Source organism: Staurois parvus, unplaced genomic scaffold, assembly GCF_062004578.1.
Source record: "Staurois parvus isolate SC_StPar_1 unplaced genomic scaffold, SC_StPar_1.0 ptg000709l, whole genome shotgun sequence".
Taxonomy (NCBI): domain Eukaryota; kingdom Metazoa; phylum Chordata; class Amphibia; order Anura; family Ranidae; genus Staurois; species Staurois parvus.
Window position 1 is genome coordinate 2,316,640 of NW_028318505.1, and position 19,677 is coordinate 2,336,316.

General features: G+C 43.7%; 1 protein-coding gene across 1 annotated transcript in view; it reads left to right on the top strand.

Annotated features, from left to right (window-relative positions):
• The window catches only part of CACHD1 (cache domain containing 1), a 274,321-nt gene extending 264,708 nt beyond the window's left edge, over positions 1–9,613 (top strand). Inside the window, exon 27 of the mRNA XM_089653393.1 lies at positions 828–9,613. Coding sequence (XP_089509519.1) covers positions 828–1,069 — 242 coding nt within the window. The 3' untranslated portion in view covers positions 1,070–9,613. The remainder of the gene's footprint in view (positions 1–827) is intronic.
• The last annotated feature ends 10,064 nt before the right edge of the window (positions 9,614–19,677 follow it).

A 19,677-nucleotide genomic window follows, 5' to 3' on the forward strand; every position in this document is an offset into this window, starting at 1 on the left:
CATAAGTTGTTTATCTTTAGCCCTTCTCTACATCCGTTCAAAGTGCAGAATGTACACAGGATCTCTTAGTTCTGAAAACCCAGGGGTGTGGGTACCAGGGGCAGACTGACCACTTGGGAACTCGGGCAGTGCCCGAGGGCCCGGGGTCAGTAGGGGGCCCCATGAGATGCCCTTGGTACCTTTTTCATAGGCTTTTTTTGAGTGTGGGCAAGGACACAGGGGCCCCATGAGTTGGTGGGGAGCTGAAGTTACACCCTGTAGAGCTCAGTGAGGAGAGCTCTGAGTCCTGATTGGAGGGAAGAGACAACACCCCCCCCCCCCCTTCACACAGTACACAGTTGAGGCTGTCAGTCACAGGCTATGCCCTTATCGTCACCATTTTTCTCTTGGTGTCAGGAAAACTTCTCAGAAGTGACTTATACAGATAGCAGAAGAATGAGGCAGGAGACAGAAATGACACTTACTCTGGATTGAGACACACAGTCGAGGAATATGTTTTATTATTTCATGTCAGAAGTTTAGAAACATTTTAATGTTGGGAATACAACAGCATGTACTATATATAGTATTGTGTGTTAATATCACTTGACCAGTAGATGGCACTGTACACTAAGGTTACCAGTTGTGCATATGTGTAAAACTTGTTGGTTCTCTCTCTTCCTCTCTCTCTCTCAAAGCAAGATGTCTGCTGAAATGTGCTCTGTACGTTTGTAACTTAAGCCACACAAGTAAAACAGAATTCTGCCTCATCACATCACTACCAGTGTCTTCTCTAACACATAACAAACATTTAATGCATTCCTTTTTTTTTTTTTTTTTTTTTACAGGTTACAGTACAATGAGTCCGCAGGAAGACAGTGAAAATCCACCATGCAATAATGACCCCTTGTCGGCGGGGGTGGATGTTGGGAACCACGATGAAGATCTAGAACCAGACACCCCTCCGCAGACTGCAGCTCTCTTGAGCCACAAATTTCACCACCATTACAGACTGCATCACCCGTCTCTCCACCACAGCCACCATCTACAGGCTGCCGTCACTGTGCATTCTGTAGACGCTGAATGCTGATGAACTTTGGACCATTTAGGTGCCAGCCAATCACAGACCCTTTGTGCCATAACTGCCTTTATTTCTTACCCCAGGCATTTCCTGCAAACAGTTGCAGTTTTTATGTAGAACTTCAGAATGGGCGTCGGCCCTGACGAATCTAGTATTTCAAAAGAAAATGCCTAAATCACCGTGGATACTAGAGGGTCTCGACTGCAACAAAAGAGAGGTCTAGGACTTTTTGTATTAAGCTGGAAAAAACTAAAACAGACGATATTTGTTTAGAAAAAAGTAAAAAGAAAAAAAAAAAAAGAAAGAAAAAAAAAAAAAAAACTGTACTCATAATGAGTAGAATTGTTAATAGTTTCCTAAAAAAAAAAAAATGAAATGCATCTCACTTTTTACGAAAAGGATTATTTTTGTACTATTTATTTAATTTCTCAAGGACTTATAGGGATGAAATATTCCACCCTTTTGGAACTATAGAACCCGCCAAGAGGAGGGGACACAAAAACCTTTGTGGAAGGAAGCCTAACCTGTGTACAGAGAACTTTGCACACGTAGGATATCGTCGCATCTTTTTTTTTTATAGCCCTTCTGCCGCAAGGTGATTTTTAAAACAGGAAATGCGTTGCTAAACAATCTTGAATTTTAAATTTCCTTCAAAGAAATCCAGGACAAAAAAAGGTGCATATTCTAACGCTGTTCTAGTGTTTGAGTATATACGTATGAACTGTTGTGGGGTTAGCCTAAAGAAAACAAAAAAAAACTCGGTTACCTGTTGGATGCCAGTCGTCTTCATGTGTTCGAGGTGCAGCTGACTCTCCTTGCAGTATTTTTAACCAAACTTTTGTTTTTTTTTTTTAATTCGTTTTTAACCACTGTTAATCAAGACTGCGTATTCAGTACAACCACTAGTAGGCTTCATTTATGAAAGTATCTGAAAGAGGAAATGTGTTGCTAGTTGGAGGAAATTCTGACGTCAGGCCTCCCTGGCTACTGGAGAGTGTTTTCTTTGTATTGTAAGTGTTCTTTTTAACTTTTATTCTATTAGGCTCGTTCACATGGCGCGATTACTTCTCTGTCCTGTGCAGGGCCATGTTTTTCCTGGGAGGAAATGCACGCATCCCTATGCCGGTGGTCCCATAGAGGTCCATGGACAGCACAGTGGATGAGTGGTTAGCACTTCCTCCTGGCAGCACTGGGGTTTTTGGTTTGAATCCTAACACTGGCACTACCATCCTGGAATTTGCATGTTCTCCCTGTGCCTGCATGGGTTCCTCCGTTTTTCCTCCCACGCTCAAAAGACATGCTGGTAGGATAATAGACTCCTGTCTAAATTGGGCCTTATATGTGTATGTATGAATGTGAGTAATGCTGGCCATAGATGGGCTTTCGGCCGATAAACAAAAAATCGGTCGGCCCCGATGCTGCCACCAATGTTTTCGTGGATTTACCAGCATGACCAATAAAAATAAATGAGAAGATCCGCGAAAAACGGCCGACGGGCTGGCCCCACTAACGGCGTGAATATCGTCCGAATTTTCGTGCGTATGAAAATTCGGCCGATAAACGACCCATCTATGGCCTACAGCCAGTAAACCCAGAACTAGAGGGTTTCTAGAGGAGTTTTTTTAGCTGTAAAAACGCTCTAATGCTGAAAAACGCAGTAAAACGGCACAAACTGGCGTTTTTGGACTTTTTTTTTTATACCAAAAAAATTTCATTTTTGGGGGGGGGGGGGGAGTGGGAAACCGCTGCTGAATGCAGCGCAAAACATCTGAACACTAATGCAGAAACGCTACAATAAAAAGTGACTTTACACAGCCAACGTTACCAGCGTTATCATAACGCCCCGTGTGCGTGGAGCCTTAGTCCTCCTTGAGGGTTAGGGACTGATGTGAATGTACAATATATATATAAAGTGCTGCGTAAATTGATGCCGCTATATAAGTACCTGAAATAAATGAATAAAAATACATTTGAACACACGGCTGAAAGGATGCGGCCACTTTGTCCCAATATGACATCCATGTGTTTGTGGGTGCGTCCAGGGCCAGGCATTTACATGATGTCACATTGACACACTGTGGTCCTGTCAGCTGTGTCCCAGTAGACATCTATGGGTCTATTGGCATGGGGATTCAATGCCTACGCATCCCCTGCCAGGCAAAGCACAGCCCAGCACGGGTAACACAAGTGATCTCCCTGGTGAATGAGGCCTTACCATTTCACATGCAACATTGTACTTCAAAAAGCAGCTCCCTGGCTTCTCAAGTGGAGGTAGATGCTGTGCGAAGCCTATAACTTTCTGTCTGCTTTTGACTTGTGTTGTGAAACCAGCACAGAAGAGACATGCGGTACTTCCAACTGGATTGTCCCAAAGACATTTTAAAAAATGAATAAAAGGGCCTTTTTAAAGTGTGTCATCCATGTGTTTCATGCAGGTTCTTGGGTGTTCTAATGTTCCCTCTATGGCAGACAGGGGTCCGCAAAGGTTCTAAACAAAGGGCCAGTTTACTATTCTTCAGATGTCAAAGGAGCCGGTCTGTGACCAGTGGGAGTAGAAAATGTCCTGGCATTGGTAGCAATGCCCCATCATTGGTGTCTGGGAGAGGAATAGTGCCCCATCATTGGTATCAGTGGGAGGCATAGTGCCCCATCATTGGTATTAGTGGGAGGAATAGTGCCCCATCATTGTTATCAGTGGGAGGAATAGTGCCCCATCATTGGTGTCAGTGGGAGGAATAGCATCCCATAATTGGTATCAGTGGGAGGAATAGTGCCCCATCATTGGTGTCAGTGGGAGGAATAGTGCCCCATCATTGGTATCCGTGGGAGGAATAGTGCCCCATCGTTGGTGTTATTGGGAGGAATAGCGCCCCATCATTGGTGTCAGTGGGAGGAATAGTGCCCCATCATTGGTATCCGTGGGAGGAATAGTGCCCCATCGTTGGTGTTATTGGGAGGAATAGTGCCCCATCATTGGTGTCAGTGGGAGGAATAGTGCCCCATCATTGGTATCAGTGTGAGGAATAGTGCCCCATCATTGGAATCAGTGGGAGGAATAGTACCCCATTATTAGTGTCAGTGGGAGGAATAGTACCCCATTATTGGTGTCAGTGGGAGGAATAGTACCCCATTATTGGTGTCAGTGGGAGGAATAGTACCCCATTATTCGTATCAGTGGGAAGAATAGTGTCCCATCATTGGTGTCAGTGGGAGGGATAGTACCTCATTATTGGTGTCAGTGAGAGGAATAATACCCCATTATTGGTGTCGGTGGGAGAAATAGTACCCCGTTATTCGTATCAGTGGGAAGAAAAGTGTCCCATCATTGGTGTCAGTGGGAGGAATAGTGTCCCATTGTTAGTGTCGGTGGGAGGAATAGTACCCCATCATTGGTGTCTGTGGGAGGAATAGTGTCCCATTGTCAATGTCAGTGGGAGGAATAGTCCCCCAAGGGCTAAATAAAGGCAAGCAAAGGGCTGCATCCGGCCCCGGGTTCGCAGTTTGGAGACCAGTGCTCTGTGGCTATAAGTTTGTGGACACCTCACCATCACATTCAATATTTGGCTGAACATTTTAGGACAACCCTTAGACTGTTTCCAGTGCAGGGTACTGTTACTGCTACAACATATAAAGACATTCTAGACAATTGTGCACTTCCAACAGTGTGAGAACAGTTTGGGGAAGACCCTTTTCTGTGCAGCATGATTGTGCCAAGACCCAGAACAAACGCCCACTGAAAAAATAGGGTCAATGTCGTATTTTATTTTGCAATTTGCCCTTTTTATGAAGGTGCTAAAATGTTTCTGCTACAGATCATCATTTTAAGTTTGGCACCACAAATATAAACAAACACAAATGTAAAAAAATTTACATAGAAACGAATAAGAAAAAAAATGCAAAAACTAATTCTGGTTCATGAACAAGCTAAAATTGTGATTTATTTTTTTTTTTCCTTTTTAATTTACACGTTTGAGCAATTCATAAACGTATGGCCTCTTTCTCACTGGACAGACTGCTCCAAGAGTCTGCTCACTCCAGAGGGGATCTGTCCGCTGATCCCCACTGAGAGGAGCATGCCTTGTCCATGCCTCCGCTCCTTTATGGGAGATCGGATGTAAGCGGATCGTCTGTCCATTTAGACCCCAACTGCCATCCAATACAATCCACTAGACCAGGGGTGGGCAACCTGCGGCTCTCCAGCTGTTGCAGGACTACAAGTTCCATCATGCCTCTGCAAGTCATAGCTGTAAACTGTCAGCTTTGCAATGTCTCATGGGAACTGTAGAGTCATGCTTGTAACTTCCGGTCTTTGCAATGCCTCATGGGAAATGTAGTTCCACAACAGCCAGAGAACCACAGGTTGCCCACCCCTGCACTAGACGGAATGGGAACAGACATTTATACCCCCAACTGCCATCCAATACGATCCACTAGACGGAATGTGAACGGACATTTATACCCCCAACTGCCATCCAATACGATCCACTAGACGGAATGGGAACGGCCATTTATACCCCCAACTGCCATCCAATACGATCCACTAGACGGAATGGGAACGGACATTTATACCCCCAACTGCCATCCAATACGGTCCAGTAGACGGAATGGGAACGGACATTTATACCCCCAACTGCCATCCAATACGATCCACTAGGCGGAATGGGAATGGACATTTATACCCCCCAACTGCCATCCAATACGATCCACTAGGCGGAATGGGAATGGACATTTATACCTCCAACTGCCATCCAATACGATCCACTAGACAGAAGGGGAACGGATTCTCATCTGTCTGTTTTCAGTGGTAGGCTGATGTAAAGGGGCACATGTTAGTTTACACCCACCGCTCCAGAGTAGAATGGAGGGTCCAACCGATCAGGTCTGCCTGAAAAACTGACAAATGGGCCTAATTTTTCTGCTTGTGTGAATGGGGCCTAAGACCATTAAGACATTTAGAACAGGACCAGGACCCGAGCCGTCAAACTGATTGCTCAGTCCTGCATATGACACAGAGAATACTGCTGTCCTTGTGTTATCAGAGGTGCATGACAAGAGTGGACTGCTGTCTACTGCCCCCTGCATACCCCCAATGTAATCTGCAGGACTGAGCTGTCAGTTGGGCGGTTCAGTTTACATACAGTGAAGGAAATAAGTATTTGATCCCCGGCTGATTTTGAATGTTTGCCCACTCACAAATGATCGGTCTAAAATGGTTGGAAGTGTTGTGGTGAGATGAGACCAAAATCGAGCTCTTTGGCATCAACTCAACTCGCCGTGTTTGGAGGAGGAGGAGGAATGCTGCCTATGACCCCAAGAACACCATCCCAACTGTCAAACGTGGTGGAAACATTCTGCTTTGGGGGTGTTTTCTGCTAAGGGGACAGGACAACTGCACCGCATCAAAGGGACGATGGACGGTGCAATGTACCATCAAATCTTGGGTGAGAACCTTCTTCCCTCAGCCAGGGCATTGAAAATGGGTTGTGGATGTGTGTTCCAGCATGACAATGACCCAAAACACACGGCCAAGGCGACAAAGGAGTGGCTCAAGAAGAAGCACATTAAAGTCCTGGAGTGGCCTAGCCAGTCGCCAGACCTTAATCCGACTGAAAATCTGTGGAGGGAGCTGAAAGTTCGAGTTGCCAAACATCAGCCACCAAACCTTAATGACTTGGAGAGGATCTGCCAAGAGGAGTGGGCCAAAATCCCTCCTGAGATTTGTGCAAACCTGGTGGCCAACTCAAGGAAACGTCTGACCTCTGTGATTGCCAATGCGGGATTTGCCTCCAAGTACTAAGTCATGTTTTGTGAAGGGGATCAAATACTTATTTCCCTCATGAACATGCAAATCAGTCATTTGTTAGACATGCATTTCTTTTGAATTTTTTGTTGCTATTCTGTCTGAATACACTGAACATTCGATTTTTAGACCGATCGTTTTTGTGAGTGGGCAAACATTCAACATCAGCAGGGGATCAAATACGCATTTCCTTCACTGTAGTGCAGGACTTGAATAGGTGAAGCAGAGGCAGGAGTGAGCATTTCCACCTCAGCTGCACCACCCACAGTGTCCAAGGCCAGTGCCTCTGCCTGGCCCTGAGCTTTATAAAGACATGGTTTCCATTTGGGGTGGAGGAACTCGAAATACCTGCATGGAGCCCTGTTCTCTTGCCTATTGAACACCTTAGGGATGAATTGAAATTGCAGTCCAGGTCTTCTCATCCAACATAGAACATTGGACCTCACTCATGGGAGGAATTATCACCTCTTCTAAACGTAGAATATGGATGCTGCTCCTAATTAACACTAGGAGGCACGAGACCTGTTTGGTAATTAGGAGTGATCCCTTATCTGATCATGCTTTGATCTCACTGCCCACACTCCAAGTGGAGAGAGGAGGGCGTTAGCCCTGTGCAGTCTCTGCTCATGTAGCGCAATCACTGCACGGGCAGAGAGCGAGATGTGAGCGGTCTTCTGACAGCTCAGATCCTGTACAACAGGGTTGCACCTGGCAGGAATGTGCAGCAGTTTTCTATATGGAAAACTGCTGTATTTCCTCTGTTAATCGGGTGCAGAACCTGGCTAGTTTTTTTTTTTTTTTTTAAATATTCTGAAATAGAAACTGAGACCTGAAACAGGTCTATCTGTTAATGTGGCATATGCCACTTCTGATCGTTTCCTTTGCCATTGTAATGGTGCACGATACTTGGTTAATTTTGACCGAGGAGCACAAATTCCCACAGATGCTCTCACACATCTTGTGAAAAGCCTTTTCAAAATAGAGGAGAAAATACGATGAATCATTTATAATTAAAGCAGAGTTCCACCTGAAAAAAAAGTCAGAAGCTACAAAAACTGCACTTGCTGACTTTTAAAATACAGACGCTTACCTGTCCCTCGGTCCAGCGGTGTCCTCACCACAGCTGGTTTCACCGGCTGTCTTCTCTCCCTGACGCCGGCATCTTCAGTGTGGGCTCCCGGCTGTGACAACTTGCGACTTCACAGCCGGGTGCCCACTGCACATGCGCGAGTAGTCTTCTGGGACCTGTCACGTGTCTCAGAAGACTAAGGAGGGAGGACAACTTCCGCTTCCGATCACCTAGGTGATCGCAGCAAAAGTTTTGACAGGTACCCGCTCCCCAAAGGGTGCCAATCCTTAATTGGGAGCGGGAGCTTAAAGGCTTAAAGCGGAACTTCGCCTTTTGGGTGGAGCTCCGCTTTAAAGGGTTAATAAAGGTTCAGCTTAAAAAAAAAAACCCCAAACAAACATGTCTATATCTACCTGCTCTGTGCAGTGGCTTTGCACAGAGCAACCGCAATCCTCTTCTTTTTGGGTCCCCTGCAGGTGCTATAGGCTCCTTTCCCTTGACCACTGGTGTGTGCTGACTCATAGAGCCATGGCTCTCTCTTCATTGGCTCACTGGCTCCCGCTGCTGTCTCAGCTAATGAGGAGAGCGAGTCCCGGGACAGCCAATGCTCTCGTGCAGATCGCTGGATTGAGAGGGGGCTGCTGAGTTTTTTACCTTCATGCATAGCCTGCATGAAGGTAAACAGCCTTTACAACCGCTTTAAGATGATTACATTTTGTATCTCAAAAAAAAGCCTGCATTTTGCCTTACTCTTCTTTTCAGGCTCATGGCTCCTCCCCTAATGGACATCATTTCAAGTAACTGTCACTTCTAAACATATCTGTTGGTTAGTGAGTCCTAGTTAGCTATCTTTCAGAGCTATGGCGGATAAAAACTCTTCAGCATTCTACACACTTCTGAGTTTCATAGATGCCATGTCCTCTGCAGCTTGCTGTAGGTCTGCGGGCCCCTACTACGTGTGACATAGTGGGTGGTGGATGGAACCTCAGCTTTTCAACCTTTGTACGGCTGCAGTAAAGCGAGGATAGGACTCGCCGCCCAAACGGACAGGTAAGTATTAATCTTTTTGCCCTTTTCCACCATTGAAAGAGTCCCTTTAAACTGCTTAGTGAAGTTGAGAAAGAGGTTGTTCTGAAACAGATGCAATCTGCAACACCCCTGTCTGGAAGTCGAAGATTGTATCCCAGAAAACTGCCATTTTTAAAATCGATGAGTAACAACGAACGAGTCAACAATAGACAAAGTGACTGTTTATAAACAAAATGAAACCCTCTTGGGAGGACCGAGGGCCCATTAGGAGCAAATGACCTTTTCCCATTCCTAGTCTAGAAATATGAATGTCAGAACTTGGTCCGTAAAGGCAACACAGACCTTCTTTGAGATGATTTCATAGGTGATGCCTAATGTTTGGCCTTAACCCTCAGGGAGGTTGGAGCTGTGCTGCGGGATGACGTGATGTCCACGCTTTTAGGTTAGAGATCTCCAGAACAGACGTGACCTTTCTGAAAACTGGATTCACTAGCAGGCAGTCAGGAGGTGCTTTTTTTTTTTTTCCTAGTACTGTATGTAGAAGATGAAAGCAGAAATCTGATTGGATTGCAGCTCATTGATTCTCTTGTGCCATATTTACGAAGTGTCCCCCAGTGTATTTTGCAAGGTTTTTAATAAATCCTTACACAGCTGATATGTTTAAATGTGTTATTCATTATTATTGATTGTTTGATTGGAAAATATAGAATCCCTGTAGATATTTAAAATAAATTCAAGCGCTAACAATGGTGAATGAAAACAAAACAAAAATATCTTAAACAGTGACGTATAGATACTGTAGCCGCTAGTGCTCACAACCCATGTCTCAGTGGGGCAAAGTATACAATCATATTATGAAGTGAAAAAAATGATCTACATGAAAAAATTGCACAATTCCTATATATCAAAAAGCAAAGTGAAAAATTAAATAAAAAAAAAATAAAAATTATTATGTAAAAAATTGTTATATAAAAAAACCACACACACATATACATATATATATATATATATATACAGTCAGGTCCATAAATATTGGGACATGGACACAATTCTAACATTTTTGGCTCTATACACCACCACAATGTATTTGAAATGAAACGAACAAGATGTGCTTTAACTGCAGACTATCAGCTTTAATTTGAGGGTATTTACATCCAAATCAGGTGAACGGTGTAGGAATTACAACAGTTTGCATATGTGCCTCCCACTTGTTAAGGGACCAAAAGTAATGGGACAATTGGCTTCTCAGCTGTTCCATGGCCAGGTGTGTGTTATTTCCTCATTATCCCAATTACAATGAGCAGATAAAAGGTCCAGAGTTCATTTCAAGTGTGATATTTGCATTTGGAATCTGTTGCTGTCAACTCTCAAGATGAGATCCAAAGAGCTGTCACTATCAATGAAGCAAGCCATCATTAGGCTGAAAAAACAAAACAAACCCATCAGAGAGATAGCAAAAACATTAGGTGTGGCCAAAACAACTGTTTGGAACATTCTTAAAAAGAAGGAACGCACCGGTGAGCCCAGCAACACCAAAAGACCCGGAAGACCATGGAAAACAACTGTGGTGGTTGACCAAAGAATTCTTTCCCTGGTGAAGAAAACACCCTTCACAACAGTTGGCAGATCAAGAACACTCTCCAGGAGGTAGGTGTATGTGTGTCAAAGTCAACAATCAAGAGAAGACTTCACCAGAGTGAATACAGAGGGTTCACCACAAGATGTAAACCATTGGTGAGCCTCAAAAACAGGAAGGCCAGATTAGAGTTTGCCAAACGACATCTAAAAAAGCCTTCACAGTTCTGGAACAACATCCTATGGACAGATGAGACCGACATCAACTTGTACCAGAGTGATGGGAAGAGAAGAGTATGGAGAAGGAAAGGAACTGCTCATGGTCCTAAGCATACCACCTCATCAGTGAAGCTTGGTGGTGGTAGTGTCATGGCGTGGGCATGTATGGCTGCCAATGGAACTGGTTCTCTTGTATTTATTGATGATGTGACTGCTGACAAAAGCAGCCGGATAAATTCTGAAGTGTTTCGGGAATATTATCTGCTCATATTCAGCCAAATGCTTCACAACTCATTGGACGCTTCACAGTGCAGATGGACAATGACCCAAAGCAGACTGCAAAAGCAACCAAAGAGTTTTTTAAGGGAAAGAAGTGGAATGTTATGCAATGGCCAAGTCAATCTCCTGACCTGAATCCGATTGAGCATTTCACTTGCTGAAGACAAAACTGAAGGGAAAATGCCCCAAGAACAAGCAGGAACTGAAGACAGTTGCAGTAGAGGCCTGGCAGAGCATCACCAGGGATGAAACCCAGCGTCTGGTGATGTCTATGCGTTCCAGACTTCAGGCTGTAATTGACTGCAAAGGATTTGCAACCAAGTATTAAAAAGTGAAAGTTTGATTTATGATTATTATTCTGTCCCATTACTTTTGGTCCCTTAACAAGTGGGAGGCACATATGCAAACTGTTGTAATTCCTACATCGTTCACCTGATTTGGATGTAAATACCCTCAAATTAAAGCTGACACTCTGCAGTTAAAGCACATCTTGTTTGTTTCATTTCAAATCCATCGTGGTGGTGTATAGAGCCAAAAATGTTAGAATTGTGTCGATGTCCCAATATTTATGGACCTGACTGTATATTATGTAAAAAAATTTAATTAAATTGTATATATACGTATGTGTATGTGTGTGTGTGTATATATATATATAGATATATATATATACACACACACACACGTATATATACAATTTTTTATTTAATTACATTTTTTACATATTAAATATATATATGTATATAGTTTTTTAATTAAGTTAAATAAATTTATTTATAAATTAAATTTTTTTTTTATATAAATAAATTAAAAACTATATACATATATATATTAATTATGTAAAACATTTAATGAAAAATTGTGTGTGTATGTATATATATGTATGTATGTGTGTGTGTGGTTTTTTTAACTATTTTTTATATCATTTTTTTTTTATTTTTCACTTTGCTGTTTGATATGCAGGAATTGTTCAATTGTTTCATGTAGAACAGCATTTTGTTCACTTCATAATATCCCTGTAGATATTGTTTGTATCCAAAACGCCACATAATATAACTCTATTAGTCTAGGTTCACACCTATGCAGGTTGCGTTTGAGGTGTTTCTGCATTTCGTTTTTGATGCGTTTTTTTTTTCTTGTTGCTAGGCAGATTTTAACCGCAAAACGCGGCAAAAATACATGCTTTTCTGCAGCGTTCTCATTGAAGTCTATAGAACCAAAAACGCAACATTTTGCGTTAAAAAAAGCCTGACCCTTTCCAAAAAACCGTTCCGGGTGCAAACGCGCAGATGTAAAACTGTCACATAGGGAATCATGTTAAATGGACTGTAGTGCGTTTCTGCAAAACGCGTCCGTAAACGCTTAGGTGTGAACCAGGGGTTAGTCCTTGCAGCAAAAGAAACTCGTACTTTATTGGGTCAGACCTGTTAGGATCTACAGTATGTGGACTGAATTTTTGTTGTGTTTGTCCATTCTTCAGCAAGTATTAACTGAATAGTAGATGGGATTTACAGTCCTGGGAAGAAGAGAGTGGACATCCAACCCCATACATATAACATCATTTATGCTCGTTGGTCGATGCCATTTGGTGAGTGTGCATTTTTTCAGGGCACGGTGGTGGAGCACTGGTGAATTGTGGAAGGAGATTTGGTTATGTTAGACACACGGTGTGCGAGGATCTTCTGTGAACACTGAATGTACTCATCATGGACACTGAGCAGCACCACTTACTGTTTATTTTATATGCATGTTGGTATATATTTCACATCATTACTGCACAGAATTATCTGTCTTTGTTTCAGATTCATTCCTTAAGTTACTAATTTTGTTTAGTTGAATTCATAACAAAATTAATTTAGTTTCGTTCAATTTCACAAATTCGTTTTCAGCCTGCTTCAATTTTTTCCAATGGTTTTGAAGTATTTGAATCAAATTTGAACCAAAAATATCAAATCGATCCAAATTCATTGTGAAGAATAGCTGGTTCTGTTCTATTTGAAATTCAAATTTCATAACACTGTTATATTTTATTGTATTGTATTCTATTCCTATTTATCCTAATCTTTTCTATTCTATTTTTTTCTTGTATATTCTTTTCTATTTTATTCCTTTATTTTCTATTCTGTTTTACTCTATTCTTTTCAAAATTTGAATTTTGGAAGAGGACTATATTCTTTCTACTCTATTTTTATTCTATTCGTTTAAATTCTATCCTTTTCTTGTCTTTTCTATTCCTTTCTTTTCTGTTTTACTTTTTAATTCCATTCTGTTCTATATTATTCTGTTCCTTTCAAATTTTGAAGACTGCAATATCCTAACATTAATACACACAGTCTTTGAAGGAAATCAGCGATATGTTTATATTTCAAATTGATTTTCGATTTCGTTTTCAAATTCAATTACAATGTCATACAAAATTTTGTTTTGTTGTTTCGGATTTGTTTCAATTCGTTGTAATTTGTAAATTTGTATACATTTGACTCTGAATAACGAAAATTTCATCTGAATTTCGATTCGGAACAAAACGAACTGCACATCTATTGAATGGCTCTGGGAAAGATGTCTCCCATAAGGCAATAGACACCAGTAGCTCTCTGCACAGGAGCTGTTGGCAGTAAAGTCAAAGTCACACTTGCGGTCCTGTTTCTGGTGAGAAGCAGCCAGTGAAAATCTCTAAAACTTGAAGAGAAGAGCACTCACCTGTTTTATATGTGTAGCACCCTCCTTGTGTTCAGGTACTGCTGTAGGTTCAGCTACTTTCCCCTTGTATCCCACTGAGTTCTGGGATATAAGTGGGAGATTGAGACCCTAGCCTGAATATTTCTACAGTCTTAGCCAATTCCTGGTCAGAAGAGTGAGCAGCAGGGGGCTGAGAGGGGTATAAATAGGTGGGGGCCTAGAACAGCAGTCTCTTGTTCTTGGGAAAGCAATACCCATCTTGAGGACTGAGGCATTCCTGGGCTGTCAGCTGCAAAACAGAAGTCGTCTCTTTGGGGTCCCAGCTCCAGGTAGAGCTTGGGGACCCATGTCCAGAGTACCCTGAAGCGGTGCAGAAAGTTCTGCAGAGCATCCAGGCCAGGGGCATCAAGTAGAGGTACTACAGGAGGCATTGCAGTCCCCAGGGCACAGGGAATACTATCCTCAAGGATGCTAGAGACTGTCCTTGGCACCTTTTGGAGAGCTCATTACAGTTTCTTGACTTAGAATATCTCTGTTAGGCGCCCCCTGCTTTGTCATTCATTTAAATGCCATATTCAAGATGGCGGATACACCCTTGGGGAGCAGATCAGTTACTAGTGTCCTCTATTGCTAGTTTTGGAGTATCCCAAGGTTCAACCTCACCCCATCCAAGTCAAACCAGCAAAAAAAAAAAAACTGCAAACAGACCTACACCGCCTGTTTTCTCATTTGAGTGATTGTGAACCGCTCTGGGCCCGGCTTTAATGTGCCTATCAGGGAATGGAACCTGGGATCAGAAAGCCAGCCCAGCCTGGGGTCTGTGCTACATGTGTCATTTCCTAACTGGCTGGAACAGCGAAGTGTTGCTTCCTCGCTGCTGCAGACACTGCAGAATGTAACATAGCGATCATGCCAATGGTAAATTCTTGCCAACAGCAGGACCACAAGTGTGGCATTGGCATGGCTGCAAATCGGACAGCTTTTACTACTCAGGATGATCTGATGAGCTTCTGATCTGCTGTTTATAAAGGGAACACTGACAACTGGCCAGAACAAATCCCCAGTATATACCCGATATCAAAATTCCTCTGTGCACCTAATGAGCTCTGGACATGACATATAAAAACAGTTATACTGTTACATTAACAAAATCTGCAAAAGATAGCAGGACAAACCCCCAAAATTCTTCCAATATATTAATAGTAGAAAGGTCCAATCCGAGCATGTAGGCCCTTTACAGAATCATCTAGAGTGGGTGACTGGGGACAAAGAGAAGGCAAATGTATGAAATACCTTCAGCTCTGTGTATACAAAGGAGCATGGGGGATCTCATGTCCATAATGGGCGTGGTACTGGCACAGCTCCAGATGATCCACATTGGCTCACAACTGATATGATCCAAAAATATTTAGAATAAAGGTGAATAAAGCACCTGGACCGGATGGCATACACCCACGGGGCCTTAAAGAATTGAGCTCTGTCATTTCACAGCCATTGTTTCTAATTTTTTAGGGTCTCTTTAACCGCTTAAGGACCACCTTATAGCAGATATACTGCTACAGGGTGGCCCCTGTGCACAAACCACGTATATAAACGGCATTTTTCATTTATGGGTAGGGGGTCGCGGGTGTCAATTACCGGCGATCACCGACAGGGAGAAGGTCTACTTTGTTTACCAGCAGTCGTCCTCCCTGTCGGTTTGGGCACACTGCTCTGGATGGCTGTGCATTCAGAGCAGTGTGCCATGAGGGGTGATCAAAGGGTTAACTGTGTGATGAGAGTGTTTAACTAGGGGACGGGGGGAGTGTTTTACTAGGGGGTTTTCACGCCCCTCCCAGATGGCGTCAGATTGCCCCTCAGTATACCAGAAATCACATTTAACCCTTCCATTGCCAGTATAGTGTCTGAACAGATCAATATATTTGATCAGATCTGCACTATACCAGCGTTCACATTAGTATAGCGTCCCCAAAAACGCAGCGTCAGTCGGATCAGCCCCAGGACCTGCGTTTAGCTCCTACGCTTACCTCCTCCCCCCCTTCTCCCCCAGCAAGTGCAGTGTCAGTAGGTCACTGTTACTTGATATATTGCACACAAAACCACAGTGTTGGCAGAATCAGGCCTGATCTCTGCTAGCACTTACCGGTAAATTTTGATGACTCTCATATGCAGCAGAGTGCCAGTGCTAGTGCGCCGCTACCTTTTGGTGAACTGGTGACCACCAGCAGCCTAGTACATCCTGGGCATTCACATACCAGGACTGCAGTATCACATGGTGATGTGGTGAGTCCCATAAGTTTAGTACAAGCTGGTGCGGTGGCGAGCACAAGTATTGTCCCGCAACCACCAAGAATTCGCACACAGGCCCGGAGAGCCCCTAGTATCCTTCCGGATGTGCTTGCAAAACCTGATTGGCAGTCCACAAGTTCTGAAGCACCTGTACTTCCCCCATTCACTGGTATTGTTTTTTTCAGCCAGCGATCGGCTTTCATGTAAAAGCAATCCTAGTGGCTAATTAGTTGCAGGGTTGCTTTTACAAGCTGTGGGAGACAATTACCCTCCCCCTCCCCACTGCCTTCCACAGCCTTCTTGGGCAGTTCCGTGCCATCGGGGGAACCTGAGAATGCAGATGGTGTTTCTGCCAGCTGACCATAGAGCTGATTGGAGACCAGAATGGCGCCAATCATCTCTATAGTCTAAGAAATCGGAAGCTACGAGCATTTCATCACTTCAGTTTCACAGGAGATGAACAGCGCCATTTGTAAATTGGGAAAGCATCTGATCACACCGATCTTGGTGAGATTAGATAATGTAAGGGCAGGGGAGATATCCAGAGTCTGATAGACCTCAGATTTCTCAAATAAGAATATATGACAATGCCCATTGAAGTTATAGGGGATAATTGAATTCCCTGTGATAGCATTAAAAATAATAAAACAAAATGAGAGAGACAGTGTAAAAATAATAAAAAACAAAGCACCAACCCCTTTCCCCCCCAAATGACCCCTTTTTGGAAAGTAGACACCCCAAGGAATTTGATAAGATGCATGGTGAGTATTTTGCAGATCTCATTTGTTGCCACACGTTTTTGGAAAATGAGGACAGCAAACATATTTTTTCTTTTTTTTATATTTCAAAACCTTGAGAAAAATGAAAAATGAGATCTGCAAAATACTCATCATGCCTCTTTTTAAATTCCTTGGGGTATCTACTTTTCAAAAAGTGGTCTTTTGGGGGTGTTTGGTGCTATCCTAGCACTTCAGAGCCTCCGAAACTGTGATGGGTAGTGAGAAAGGGAAAAGTTACGCACCTTCAGACTTTCAAAGTGGTCATTGGATTTCGGGCTTCTGTATGTGGCTAGGCTCCCAAAAAGTCTAACACATGTGGTATCCCCATACTCGGTAGAAGTAGCAAAATGTATTGTGAGGTGTAATTCCACATATACCCATGGCTTGTGTGAGCAATATATAATTTAAATGACAACTTTGTGTAAAAAAAAAATATATATTTTTGGTAATTTTCCAAAGACTTGTGGAAAAAAAAGAAATCTTCCATGAACTCAATATGCCTCTCAGCAGATAGCTTAGGGTGTCTACTTTCCAAAAAGGGGTAATTTGGGGATATTTGTTCTATCCTGGTATTTTAGCACCTCAAGAAATGATGGGCAGTCAGAAAGTAAAAGCTGTGTAAATTCCATTATCTATACCATAGTTTGTAGACGCTATAACTTTCACACAAAGCAATCAATATACACTTATTGGGATTTTCTTTTTACCAAAAACATGGAGCAGAATACCTTTTGGCCTAAATTTATAACTAACTGAGCTTACTATATATTTTTTATAGCCGATAGTAAAAAAAATATTGTTTTTCTTCAAAATGTTCGATTGTTTTTTGTTTATAGCGTGAAAAAATAAAAAGCGCACAGGTGATCAAATACCACCGAAAGCTCTATTTGTGTGTAAAGAAAGGATGTAAATTTTGTTTGGGTGCAGTGTTGCATGACCGCGCAATTATCAGTTGAAATAGTGCACCACCGAGTAGCAAAAAGAGTCCCGGTCAGGAAGGGGGGGGGGGGGGTAAATCCTCAGGATGGCAAGTGGTTAATGCTTCTTCTAGAGACTTCAGCTTGGAGTCTTGCCTCTTACTGCTCCAGGTCTTGCCAGGCAGAGTTTTCTTTTTCCTGAATTCCACTTTCAGCACAGCAAGCTTCTGCTTCTCCTTAATAATATGGCGAAGTTTGTTCACCACTCTGTCCTGGAATGCTGGTAAGGATTTGCTCTGCATAGGGCCAAGCCCAGCATCCATTGCAGCTTGACTATGCAGCGTAGGCCTCAGTCCCTCTGGAGAGCCTCTACCTTGGTCTTCCCCCGCCTCTTGCATGATAACTGGGGAGAAGCCGGAGGGAGAGCCCCAGGCTGGATATTACTTCTGGGGAAGACCACAGCAGAGTCAGCAAGCAGGCAGCACCACCTGCTGGAGAGACTGATGTGGCTGGCTCCGTGTCCTCTGTACATTGCTGCAGTGTATGTCAGTGCTATAGAAATGTATCACAATATTAGTGTGTTACTGTGTGGGGGGTAGTATTAGAGTGTAAGCTCCTTTATTGCAGAGACTGATGGTGTAGTCAACACTAGCAGGTAAATTATTAGGAGTTCTCGTCATCCCTTCTCTGAGTCTGCTGCATCCCTTATGAGGGGCTTCCACCATCCCTGCACTGAGTTTCTGGCTGGGACATTAAAGTATACATTTTTGTTTATTACAAATCTTGCAAGCAACATAATAAAAAACAATACATCCAATGTGTTAGACACCTCCACCCTCCCAGGTTCAGGTACAGGCACATCCTTCTTCCTCTTCTCCCCAGACTTTTTTTTGCTTGCGACCACTCCATAGCATAGTTTGACAACCCAGAATGCAAAGCCCCCTCCCCCTTCCATTCCACCATCACCCCACCCATCATCCAACCCACTCTCTCCACTCACCACAGCGGTCTTCCCAAACTTCACCCCCACCATCATCCACACCACCCCCCTCCGATCCTCAGATGCCGGGTAGTGGGGGTCGGTGCAACCATACACACTGGTCCAGCTCCTTCCACAGCCCCCACTACCTCTGGGGACACTGACACAGGAAGATCAGACACAACATCCACGGACACTGATTCGGGGCACAACACAAGGAGATGACACATTGGATGGATCATCAGACACTGATACCACTGAGACAACAGGGACAGAGACATTGGGGACCCCTGGCACAGCCCCCCTCTCCTCTGCCTCTTCCATGCCCAGACGGAAAAACTCTTCCACTAAAGCTGACTGGTTATGCATGGCCTCAGGGCACTTGCTGTATGTATGGCCAACCTTATCACAAAGATTGCACCTGATGATATTACAATCCTCAGCCAGATGCCCCAGGTCCTGACAGAGAGAGAGCACTTCATTTCTGGACATGAGGAGGCGAAGTGACCCCGAGAACCGCACTTATTACAGAGCTTGGGCTGTCCATGGTAGAACATGACAATCCTATCCTTCCCAGTGAAGGCTTAGGAGGGCAGATGCTGGACCACATTCCCACACACATACAGCCTCATCTGCACCGACCACCCACCAGTCCATATCCCCCTCTCATCCGCACCAACCACCCACCAGTCCATATCCCCCTCTCTTCCGCACTGACCACCCACCAGTCCATATCCCCCTCTCTTCCGCACCGACCACCCACCAGTCCATATCCCCCTCTCATCCGCACCGACCACCCACCAGTCCATATCCCCCTCTCATCCGCACCGACCACCCACCAGTCCATATCCCCCTCTCTTCCGCACCGACCACCCACCAGTCCATATCCCCCTCTCATCCGCACTGACCACCCACCAGTCCATATCCCCTTCTCATCCACACCGACCACCCACCAGTCCGTATCCCCCTCTCATCCACACCGACCACCCACCAGTCCGTATCCCCC